This window comes from Monopterus albus, unplaced genomic scaffold (genome assembly GCF_001952655.1).
Source record: "Monopterus albus unplaced genomic scaffold, M_albus_1.0 scaffold209.1, whole genome shotgun sequence".
NCBI lineage: Eukaryota > Metazoa > Chordata > Actinopteri > Synbranchiformes > Synbranchidae > Monopterus > Monopterus albus.
In genome coordinates, this window is record NW_018128089.1 from 122,139 (window position 1) to 134,697 (window position 12,559).

General features: G+C 40.2%; 1 protein-coding gene across 1 annotated transcript in view; it reads left to right on the plus strand.

Moving 5' to 3' along the window:
* The window catches only part of chd1 (chromodomain helicase DNA binding protein 1), a 38,033-nt gene that overhangs the window by 24,556 nt on the left and 918 nt on the right, over nucleotides 1–12,559 (plus strand). Inside the window, exons 21-35 of the mRNA XM_020618664.1 lie at nucleotides 3,331–3,426; nucleotides 3,524–3,700; nucleotides 3,848–4,008; nucleotides 4,085–4,126; nucleotides 4,204–4,337; nucleotides 4,818–4,968; nucleotides 5,070–5,220; nucleotides 7,362–7,484; nucleotides 7,618–7,761; nucleotides 8,296–8,415; nucleotides 8,804–8,982; nucleotides 10,348–10,447; nucleotides 10,524–10,584; nucleotides 10,676–10,925; nucleotides 12,507–12,553. Coding sequence (XP_020474320.1) covers nucleotides 3,331–3,426; nucleotides 3,524–3,700; nucleotides 3,848–4,008; nucleotides 4,085–4,126; nucleotides 4,204–4,337; nucleotides 4,818–4,968; nucleotides 5,070–5,220; nucleotides 7,362–7,484; nucleotides 7,618–7,761; nucleotides 8,296–8,415; nucleotides 8,804–8,982; nucleotides 10,348–10,447; nucleotides 10,524–10,584; nucleotides 10,676–10,925; nucleotides 12,507–12,553 — 1,936 coding nt within the window. The remainder of the gene's footprint in view (nucleotides 1–3,330; nucleotides 3,427–3,523; nucleotides 3,701–3,847; nucleotides 4,009–4,084; nucleotides 4,127–4,203; nucleotides 4,338–4,817; nucleotides 4,969–5,069; nucleotides 5,221–7,361; nucleotides 7,485–7,617; nucleotides 7,762–8,295; nucleotides 8,416–8,803; nucleotides 8,983–10,347; nucleotides 10,448–10,523; nucleotides 10,585–10,675; nucleotides 10,926–12,506; nucleotides 12,554–12,559) is intronic.

Consider the following 12,559-nt stretch of genomic DNA (forward strand, 5'->3'; position numbering starts at 1 on the left):
GCAGAAGTAACATGACCAATACACATATTTAATATTTTGTAGAAAATTCTTTGCAGTCAATGACTGCCTGAAATTTTTTAACCTACAGATATTACCAGACCCTTTGTAACATCTCTGGTGATGCTTTCCCAGGTCTTCACTGCAGCCACCTTGCTCTTGTTTGTTTTGGGGTCTCATTTCCTTTAGTCTAGTCTGGAATGTTTGCCTAATTGGATTGAGATCACATGACTGACTTAACCAATCAAATATATTCCACCTCTTCTCCCTAAAAAGCTCTTTGGTTGCTTTGGCCATGTGTTTAGGGTTGATGCCCTCCTGAATGATGAAATTGTGTCCAGTTAATTTTGTATTTGGCTGAATCTGAGAGCACAAAGTGCTCCTGCATCCATGATGTTTCTGTCAGCATTGAAATCATCAATAAATGCCATTGTGCCTGTTCCAATTGTAGCCATACATCTCCAAACCATAACAGAACCACCATGTATACTTGACAGGAATAGGTGGTATGCTTTGGATCAATAGCTGTTTTTCTTTTCATCATTCTGACCGATAGGTAGGTAGATTTTTGTTTTATCAGTCCACTGAACTTTGTTCCAGAACTCTCTCAATTTCGTTTTGCTAACTGCATCTTGGTCTTTTTTGAGGGTCGTTATTAGGATTTGGCATCTTTTAATTGTCAGGAAGTCTTGATCATTGACTATGTTAGGCTGAGCTCACAGGCCACTGTAAAAAGGAGACACACTGCCAAATTAAAAATATTAAGCAAATGTTTTTTTTTTAATTAAATGATAGAGAACAGGAATGTGATGTGGAAGCAGTGTCAGAAGTGTAAAGAAATGAATTCATGAAAATGTGAAGGGTTCTTGTGGTGTTTGCAGAACAAAACCAGAAAGTTAAACATTTTTAGCAGGGTGTGAAGACAGGCACAGTAAGCCACGGGGAGGAGGACTTATACAGGCTCTTGAGCACTGACCAGGTGCTCCCAGTTACTACTTGTAGCACAATGTGTTCAGCACCAGTATCCCCACCCCACCTAGATTCCAGTTAAACCAGCAAGTTAACTATAGACTTACAAAATTCAAAAATTAATATATGTACATATCCAGACATTCCATGAAAACGCATAACCTTACTGCCTAACCCATTCTACTCTTTAATTTCCTGCATCCTCAGCAACTGAATTCTGGAAGCACTTGAAAAGAATAGTTCAGGATTTTTCAAGTTGGCATTAAAACGGTGCTGATGTGTCCCGATGTACTTGAGAGTAGGTCTTAAGCATTGTCACTTCTTTTACACTTCACTTAGACCCTGAATGTTTCCACCTATAACATGACTACATTGCAAAAGTGAGTGTGTTACCAGTTAGAGCTTAAACTTTTTAAAATGCCTTCTGGCACTCTGGAGACAAAACATGTTTAGCTTTCCCTTTCATGGTAGCAAAACTTTACAGAAGCCACAGTAATGGCTTACTAGTGCCAAAAAACCCACATAAGCTCCTTTTTAGTTAGTCAGTGGATCATATTCCTCAATAGCCTATACCTTTGCATGCTCAGGACAAACTCTTCCTTACCTCACCACAAGTGGTTTTAATCCCAGTGATATGTTCTAGTCTCTGTAATAAGATGCATTATTGATGTAAACCCACCCAGATTAAAGATGAGCCTTGGCACTTCAGTGTAAGTACCAGTTACTGAATTTGTTGAAGCACAAGGCCTAAAGATCAAAAAATGTGTAACTATTCAAATATTTAAAGTCTGTACTATAGATACTGAATTGTATACAGTGGGTACGGAAAGTATTCAGACCCCCTTAAATTTTTCACTCTTTGTTATATTGCAGCCATATGCTATCATAATCATTTAAGTTCATTTTTTTCCTCATTAATGTACACACAGCACCCCATATTGACAGAAAAACACAGAATTTTTGACATTTTTGCAGATTTATTAAAAAAGAAAAACTAAAATATCACATGGTCCTAAAGTATTCAGACCCTTTGCTGTGACACTCATATATTTAACTTAGGTGCTGTCCATTTCTTCTGATCATCCCTGAGATGGTTCTACACCTTCATTTGAGTCCAACTGTGTTTGATTATACTGATTGGATGTGATTAGGAAAGCCACACACCTGTCTACATAAGACCCTACAGCTCACAGTGCATGTCAGAGCAAATGAGAATCATGAGGTCAAAGGAACTGCCTGAAGAGCTCAGAGACAGAATTGTGGCAAGGCACAGGTCTGGCCAAGGTTACAAAAAAATTTCTGCTGCACTTAAGGTTCCAAAGAGCACAGTGGCCTCCATAATCCTTAAATGGAAGACGTTTGGGACGACCAGAACCCTTCCTAGAGCTGGCCGTCCGGCCAAACTGAGCTATCGAGGGAGAAGAGCCTTGGTGAGAGAGGTACAGAAGAACCCAAAGATGACTGTGGCTGAGCTCCAGAGATGCAGTCGGGAGATGGGAGAAAGTTGTAAAAAGTCAACCATCACTGCAGCCCTCCACCAGTCGGGGCTTTAGGGCAGAGTGCCCCGACGGAAGCCTCTCCTCAGTGCAAGACACATGAAAGCCTGCATGGAGTTTGCTAAAAAACACCTGAAGGACTCCAAGATGGTGAGAAATAAGATTCTCTGGTCTGATGAGACCAAGATAGAACTTTTTGGCCTTAATTCTAAGCGGTATGTGTGGAGAAAACCAGGCACTGCTCATCACCTGTCCAATACAGTCCCAACAGTGAAGCATGGTGGTGGCAGCATCATGCTATGGGGGTGTTTTTCAGCTGCAGGGACAGGACGACTGGTTGCAATCGAGGGAAGGATGAATGCGGCCAAGTACAGGGATATCCTGGACGAAAACCTTCTCCAGAGTGCTCAGGACCTCAGACTGGGCCGAAGGTTCACCTTCAAACAAGACAATGACCCTAAGCACACAGCTAAAATAACGAAGGAGTGGCTTCACAACAACTCCGTGACTGTTCTTGAATGGCCCAGCCAGAGCCCTGACTTAAACCCAATTGAGCATCTCTGGAGAGACCTGAAAATGGCTGTCCACCAACATTTACCATCCAACCTGACAGAACTGGAGAGGATCTGCAAGGAGGAATGGCAGAGGATCCCCAAATGCAGGTGTGAAAAACTTGTTGCATCATTCCCAAAAAGACTCATGGCTGTATTAGCTCAAAAGGGTGCTTCTACTAAATACTGAGCAAAGGGTCTGAATACTTATGACCATGTGATATTTCAGTTTTTCTTTTTTAATAAATCTGCAAAAATGTCAAAAATTCTCTGAAATGTATTGTAGTAGCGTGTTAACATCCTCTTCTGCTCTGTAGGAAATGGACATTGATGAGATTCTCAAAAGAGCTGAGACCAGGGAGAATGACCCTGGACCCTCCACAGTGGGAGAAGAACTGCTGTCTCAGTTTAAGGTCAAAACATTTTTTAAACAAATTTTTATATAGAGTCGATATGCTCTGTTGTGTTTTTCAGCAAGTTTCACAGTTGTTTGTGGTACCGACTGTGCAGGTAGCCAACTTCTCCATGATGGAAGATGAAGAAATAGATATAGACTCTGAGCGAAGTCAGCGGAGTTGGGATGACATTATTCCTGAGGAGCAGAGGAGGAGGATGGAGGAGGAAGAGAGACAAAAGGAGCTGGAGGAAATCTACATGCTGCCACGCATGAGAAATTGTGCCAAACAGGTACACACACAATCATGTCAAATTTAAGTAGGATTTGTAATTTAGGTTTTTAGAAAAATTGTTCAACATAAGATGCTATTCAGAGGAATTGTGTGCTATGTTCTTATTGAACCTTAAATTTTTTTTGGGGGGGGGTTGTGTTAATAGATAAGCTTTAACTCTAGTGAGGGCCGGCAAAGCAGGAACAGGCGATACTCAGGGTCTGACAGCGACTCGCCCTCAGACCGAAAGAGGCCAAAGAAACGAGGACGGCCTCGAACCATTCCACGAGAAAATATCAAGGGTTTCACTGATGCTGAGATACGAAGGTGACCATATTAATAAGTAATTTCTCAGTGTGACAGTTTATTTACTCCTCCTCACACTCCTGTCAACATCTTGCAGGTTTGTCAAGAGTTACAAAAAATTTGGAGGACCACTGGAAAGGTAAAATGCATCACATTTACTTATTTTAGTAACTAAAACATGCCATACAATCTGCTTAACATGTCTGCTTCACTCAGGTTGGATGCTATTGCTCGTGATGCTGAACTTGTGGATAAGTCTGAGCATGACCTGAAACGCTTGGCAGAGACTGTTCACAACGGCTGTATGAGAACACTACGGGAAAACCCCTGTGGACCAGAGAAGACCTCAGGTAACCAAACAGATCTTTTCCATGAGTTCATAATTAGAAATACTGGTGTTTGCAAACTGTTATGAAACATAGGATGATGTTTTTTAAGCTGCCAGTTTTCAATTATAGCACCTTTACAGTTCTTTCAAATTCAATTAGAAGACAAACCTCTTGTTGTCATGGGGTGCGTTGTTCAGCTCCCTCTTGTTTTATTCATATGAGCTGATAGACCTAATATTTTTAAAACCAGGACCAGATTCAGCATTTAATTCAAGAAGCTCTTGAAAAATTCAGTGTGACAAATTGATTTCAATTTCAGTATATTGTAAAGTAGTAGGCAGCTCTGGCCTCTGGCTCAGCAGGTCTATTGCAGTGGGAACTTAATTTACATACTGTGCTCCAACTGGGACAGCCTACATACTGCACCCAACCCTTGGAACATAATTAAATTAAATTAAATATAATTAAACTGCTATTTTTTTCTACTTGTTTGATCATCAGGAGGCAGAAGAGGGAAGGTGAAAGGCCCTACATTCAGGATCTCTGGAGTCCAAGTGAATGCTAAGCTTGTTATCTCCCACGAGGAGGAGCTGGCTCCACTTCACAAAGCCATTTCTGCTGACCCTGGGGAAAGAAGTAAAGCTTCTGCTACGTTACATGGTTTCTGTTAGGCAGGACATCATGCACCTCTGTTGCTAAATATGACATGATCAGTTTTGGATTTCTAGATCTTAATTGTGTGTATTTGAATAGGTATATGATTCCATGTCACTCAAAGGCAGCACACTTTGACATTGAGTGGGGGAAGGAGGATGACTCCAGCCTCCTTATAGGAATCTATGAGTACGGTTATGGCAGCTGGGAGATGATCAAGATGGACCCGGACCTTAATCTCACACACAAGGTGAGTTCAGGCGCAACACATTTCTAATCTCTTTATTTGATTCTCAAGGATTCATGTGCTATATATTTGTCTTATTAGGTGCAATAAGGTTGCAACTAACAATTATTTTAATCTATTGATCTGTTGATTATTTCTACGATTAATCGGATGTATAAAAAACTTACAGAAATCTATTTTCCACATAATTAAAAATGGATTAATTTAAACAATTGTTTTGCAATGTTCCTGCGCAGTGCATTATTAAACAAAATTATTTGTTCAAGATTAGAGCTTTTACACAGAAGTCTTCAATGTTAACGAAAACACTGTATTACTTAAAATTTATGTTTGTGAAAGATGCCATGCTATTGTAAAGAGCCAATACGAACATGACTGCTCCTGCTGACAGTTAAAAGTAAATCTGAGTATGCCTAAACATTCTTCAACATCTTTACTCTTAGCCTATGTACTCTGCACCATCCCCATTAACTTGCATGTGTCATTAATGTTCTTGCATACACCTTTATATCATAGTTTCGCTTGTTGCATTTTATACACCAACCAGCCATAACATTAAATCCACCTGTTGTGGTGGAAAGGGCCAGCATGAAAAAATGTAATGCTCACCATGATTGGTCTGGAGCGAGCAGAACATGGAGTATGACGATGATTATTTAAAATTTGGTCCTGATGATGCTCCACTACCACAGTGTTATTTGAAAAGTGGTGCTAGCTAATGACAGTATGAGACCATGTAAACAAGTTTGGTGATCACGTTTTTTGATAGGAAACTAGAGGATTTGCATTCACAATAAAAGTAATTGAGACATTAGCACTGTGAATACAGAGACAACCGAAAAATCATATCACGTTGCGTTGCACACAGCTGAGGCAGGTGTATGGAATACACATGATGTGGAGATAGTGATATGAAAAGCAGCGCTGTGCACAGTGATGATTTGGTTTGGTAGCCGACAGTTTGATTTGACTTCAATAAGTCCGCAAAACTAGGCCTTGCAACGTGTAGGAGCCAAGAAGGTATTTGGGTTGTATGCTTGTCATGCAGTCACTAATGGGGCATAGCTGTAGAGGACAGATTAATATTACCTGTGCACTGGTTGTTTGGCAGTTTGGTGCAAGAGGAAGAAGAGATGGGAGCGCTTATTTCTGTTGGCCATGATGTTGTGGGGATTTTTGTCCAGTTAGCCCATGTTCCACATTATGACTGGCTTGATGGTTTGTTTCTTCAATAAATGCCCAAAAATAGTTGGGAGTCGAGTTTGTTTTTTACCCGCTGTCCCTCTCAGTGGCTGATCATTTTAGATACCTGCTGCAACACAAGGTATGATTTTGGCTATTTTAGTAAGACTTGTCTGTTTTCATTTTGTGATTGGGCTTCGGAGGATTAATTGGTGAATAATTTTACAAACGAGTAGCCCACAGTTTGTACGAATGTTGGAGAGCATTGTATTCAGATTTATTTTTAAGATTTATTTATGAAATCAACATGTAATAATTCTTGAGAGTGGAATTGTGCTGCAGAAGTGGAACATGCAGTAGGTAATTTGACTAGATATATGAAACCCAGTGTAACAAATTATAATTATTTATCTGGGACAGTGCCTGTATGGTCAGACACTTCAGAAGCCTGCTATACTGTTGTGCATCCCCAAACAGTAAGATGGAAAAAATGCCATTCATTAAATAATAAATCAGCTTTTTCATTTCTTTTTGCTTTCCTTTTATTAAAATGAAAGTAGCCACGACCTAAACATGTGGAAAAAATTGGCATGAATTGTCGTCACTGATTGACTAATTTGTACAAAACAAGCAATGCAGCAGTCAGTAGCAGTCCTTTTATGAAATAAAATAGATCGCAAAGCTCAAATTATTTCTTCTTTGTAATTTTAATCTAGTTTAACAAGTGTTTTGATAAATTACTTTTACTGAGTTTTTATTCACAGAGACTTAACAAGAATAGGCGTTGAGTAGTATTTCACTTCACTGAGTCACTCTCCTGTGCTGCTGTCCTCTGTGTGCGGAGCTGAGCCCCGCCCTCAGTCAAACACAGCTACAGAGCAGAGGTGACACACAAACACCAGAACATAATTTCCGATCCACTGATCTCATGTTCAGTGTGTACCGTGTCCACTGTTGATCAGCTCCTGCCAGATGACCCTGACAAGAAGCCACAGGCCAAACAGCTACAGACCAGAGCAGACTACCTCATCAAGTTACTGAGCAAAGACCTGGCCAAAAAAGAAGCTCAGAAGCAAGCAGGAACAGTAAGTCTTAGAGTGACCCTACATGCCAATGTTTCGCTGCATCACTAACTAGATGAGCAGTTTTCATAACTGATGTGGATGGATTAAAATGTGTGTCTACCAGAATCTGCTGTGCCTCTTTGTATGTCTGTAGGCCAGTTCACGTAAGAGGAAACCAAGAAGTAAAAAAAGCAAAACTTTCAAGCCAACAAAGACAGATGAGCTGATGAAGAGCCCGTCCTCAGATCCAACATCAGACAAGATGTCAGACGATGAGGATAAAACTGTGGAGGAAAAGGTACATTTACATCATGGTAGTGCTGTTCTGCTTGCTGTAGCATAAAGTTAATGCTTATCTTTAATTTGGATTTAATGTGTTGCTTTAACCTTTTCAAGGAGAGGGCACCAGTTAAGCCACCAAACAGACGGGGCAGAGCAGAGAGGCTGGGGAGGGTCTCTGACCGGAGGAGGAGGAGGAGGAGGATGAGGAAGAGGAGGAGGAGGAGGATGAGGAAGATGAGAAACCTGAGAAAGAGGAGGTTTCTTCATCAGACAACGAGGAGCTGGTCAGAGAAAAAGAGATCAAAAAAGAAAGCAAAAAGGAGAAGAAGGAAGAAAGTTGGGACATTAAAGAGACAAAGGAGCTTAAAGAGAAAAAAGAAACAAAGCCCTTGGAGGTAGTACATAAACAAGAGGAGAGCAAGGAAAAGGTGAAAAAAGTTGTATGGGATATATTCTTTTAGGCTGTCAGTTAAGTAGAATATCTGTTAAAGGACAGAGTGTTTAAGAATTAATTGTCATATCCTTTTTATCCCTTTATATTGAATTAAAGACCGAGGTACGTGAACGAACAAAGAAAGCCTCGGACATGCCTGTCCATATAACGGCAAGTGGAGAAAACATGCCAGTGTCTGATGAATCTGAGGAACTAGACCAGAAGACCTTCAGTGTGGTATGTTCGACTGATGATCAAATCTTCAGATAGACATTATAGTCGCAAAATAAAGTAATGGCGCTGTTCGCAATGTCCTGGTGTTCTGCATAAATTGGTCCTGAAGTGCGATCTGATCTGTACAAAGGTCACATATCAACAAACACAATATCTCTAACAAAAAGTCATGATCTTTTCTTGTGACTGTATGTAATTAAATGTTCAGCTAATGGCAAAGCATAGCCTGTTTTTAATTATTTGTTGTACTCTAATGTATATTTATGGTATAATTTTGGCTGAAATTGTCACTAATTAATGGAATGGTAGCAGTATTAAAATAAACTTATGGCTAAGATGCCAACGTGTGGATTGGAGTTGCTGGAATTTTACTCTTGTTTGAATATTGCAGTGTAAAGAGAGGATGCGGCCCGTGAAAGCAGCCCTGAAGCAGCTGGACAGACCAGAGAAAGGGCTGTCGGAGCGTGAGCAGCTTGAACATACAAGACAGTGCCTCATAAAGATTGGAGACCACATCACAGAGTGCCTGAAGGGGTATTCGAATCCCGACCTCATCAAACAGTGGCGAAAGTTAGTATGCACTGTCTGGTGTATTCTGTCCCATTCAACCAATGTATTCTGTGCATTCCACATATCAGCAAAGGTTTATTCTGGGTCAGTGTGCTTGGAGTACAAGTGCTGGGTTATACTAGTAAAGCTGTGATTAATACAGTGTGTTTTCTGAACGGTCCAAGGTGGGGCCAGCAAAGTGAAAGGACACATTGTTTAAACACATTTTCTTCTCCAGGAAGAAGGCAAGGCATCTTTATTATATAACATATTTCACACACAGAGGCGATTCCAAGTGCTTGACATAGACACAGAAAAAGAGTAACGGCATTAAGAACAATAAACATTAAAGCTGAAAATCTGTAAGGACAAAAAGATAAAACATTAAGATAAGGTGCATAAATGAAGACGAATGAATTGACACAATAAAAGCTCACAGTTACAGGTCAGAATAGAATCTAATCAAATGAAAGCTTAGGAAAATATTAGAATTTTCAGTTTAGACTTGAAGGTGGCTAGAGTTGGGGCACATTTAAGGTCCTAAGGAGGTTGGGACCATCTGTGTGCAGCATAGTAGCTAAAAACAGCTTCACCCTGTTTGGTTCTTATCTGAGGTCCTACCAGCTCACTGCGCCCTAAGGATCTGAGAGCCCTGCTGGGTTTGGATGCTTCAAGGAGATCAGAAATGTATTTTGACCCCAGACCACTGAGTGATTTAGAAACTAGCAGTAGCACTTTAAAATCACTTCTGTAGGTAACTGGTAGTCAATGTTCAGTTCTCTTGGTTCTTGTTAAAACTCTGGCAGCAGCATTCTGAATGAGCTGAAGTTGACTAACAGTCTTTTTGGGGAAAACCAGGCAAAAGACAGTTACAACATGTTAACTATGATCATGGATTGTGTTTAAACATTAAAATTGAAATCCCCTGGCTGTGGGTCACAGAAATAACAATTCGTCAAAACATTACACTCCTCTGCCCACAATCCCCCAGGCTGCCTGTCCACTTCTACACAGAGGCGGAAAGGTAGAGCCAATTTTACAGTTTCTCGTGGCAGAATAAAGGAAGGTCAGCACTGATGGTGTGGCAGCAAATTGATGCAATAATCCCGCCTTGAACGAGCAGTGTAAAAGGGGCTCCAGTGTACATTTTTTATCTTTGCAGAGCTAAAACTGTGAAAATCTTGAATGGTCAGTTTTGGGAAACTTACAGAAACGGTCAGACACAGCCCTTCACAAATCCAACATTGGAAAGATTTGGGGGAGAGGGATTTCGAAGCTATCCAAACCTCTGACACGTGGTTCTGATGGCATATAGCCTCTAAAGATTGCCTTTTTTTTTTCACATGTTGCAGATATACGGAAGTTAGTGATGTTTGTTGTTTACAGAAACCTGTGGATATTTGTTTCCAAATTCACTGAGTTTGATGCCAGGAAATTACATAAATTGTATAAGCATGCAGTCAAGAAGAGACAAGAGAATGCCCAGGTATGTGAATGCTCTAAACCGATATTGATTACAGTATCCTTTCTGTGCTAATATTAGGAAATCATAATGATGATAGTTTTTCCAGGCAATGGAGCAGAACGCTAGAAGTATAAACACCCACAGCTATAAACACGCAGGTACAGTTGGCTTCCCTTTGTTACACATGGAGAATAAATTGTTATAAAGTTATAACTGTTTACATATTTATTTCTGGTCTTGATCCTCCAGATATTGAAAGGCTGAAGGACAACTCTCACCAGGATGAGAGCAGCAGGGACAGCTACAGCTCAGAAAGGCATCAGGCCTCAGGTCGATACCATGAGAGCAGCAGCACCAAGGAGAGAGACAGCTCAGAATCATACAGGAGGAGTGGAGGAGAGTCCAGGAAAAGAGCATACTCCTCCTTCAGCAATGGTAAAGACCACCGAGACAGAGAAAACTACCGAACAGACAGCAAGGACAGAGACAGACAGGACAGGTGAGAAATGGAAATAACATTGTTACTGTCGCATACCCTCTGATATCAGCCTGCCAAATTCAAGATTGTTAAAACCACTGAATTTAAAGGATGAAGGTGTTATATGTTCTTGTTGTCAAATCAATCCCATGAAAAGAACCAAACCAGCAATGTATTGGTCTTTTAATACACATTACTGAAGATGTAAATCTTTTAACACTTGACAAATATCTTTTTAAAAAGAAGGTTCAGTTCACCACTGTGTGATTTTGCCGTTCCTGTTCACTTAAGACATTGAGGGACTAAGGACACCAAGTGATTAAGTGTGTCAGGTGTCACTTTGTCCCATTCTTCCTACAAACAGGTCTTAAGGTGCACAACAGTCCTGGGTCTGCATTGATGTAATTTGTGTTTCAGAATGTGCCACATTAGGCCATCCAGCTTGTGGCATGTCTTCTGTAATGATGCTCCGAACCATAGAGGGTGACATATCCAAATCCTTCCTATCTTTCTTTGAGGAACATTGTTTTTTAACATTTCAATAATTTTCTCACACACACATGTTGGCAAACTGGTGGTCCTCAGGCCGTCTTTGCTCGTAAAGGGCTCGGCCTTTCCTGGATGCCACTTTTGTACCACATCATGATGCAGTCATTCGTTGACATCACCTGTTTCAAATGGAATCATCATTTCCATTGTTTTACCTCATTAGTGGCCCTGAAATGCAGCCGACCCACCTTTTATTGAAATATGTTGCAGGTGACAGAATTGAAGTGAGTGTTTATTTTGACCAAAGAATAAAATTGAGGTATCACGTCAAATAATGTGCTGCTGCATTGTTTTCAATGTAAAACAGGACACAGATGATTTACACATCACTACCATCAATTCTTTTTTTTCTTACTTGGGGTTGTAGAAAAGTTGTATTGGCACTGAAGAATTTCCACTGAAAAATATAAACATGGGCATTAACAAAATCCAAGTTGAACACCTGGCGCTGTAGGGCTACAGTCAGTTTTTAATGCTAAATGTGATCACAATTTTTTTTATTGGATTCTGAATTTGATGGAAAGTAATGGAAAAGAAAATTTGAAACAAATTTTGCATCTGCCCCTGCTCTACCCAGGAAAGGGAGAGGCATTCCAGAGAGGTGAAAGAGAGTAGTAGAGACCGCCAGGTTTAAAACTACAACAGTAGAGGAAAAGTAAAAAGCATCTGTACATCAGTGGTTTTATTTTAGTCAATACCGTTCCTATAAAATATGTCTGAATCACCTGAGACAGCTATACTTCTCATCCATTTTACTTCATATTGTCTAGCCCCATGTCACTAATCTAAATTGATTAGGATAAATTATTTAGGTTGGCATCTTTTTAAGGTTATAAATAAGGTTTCATTTACTGAAGTGTGAAAGATCATTGTTAAATTATGTTTTTGTACCTATTCTCTTTATTGGCCTCAACCAAAATACAGGAAAGATGGTTAAAATCTCTGGTCTTGCATCATAAAGTCAAACATACCTGGAGACCTGAACATGTTTTGTTGCATAAATGTCATCTTTGCATTATTGCTCAGTCATGCTGATTGTATGTGTATGTCCAGATACTACAGTGACAGTAAGCACAGGAAGCTGGAGGAATTCCGCACCAGCAGAG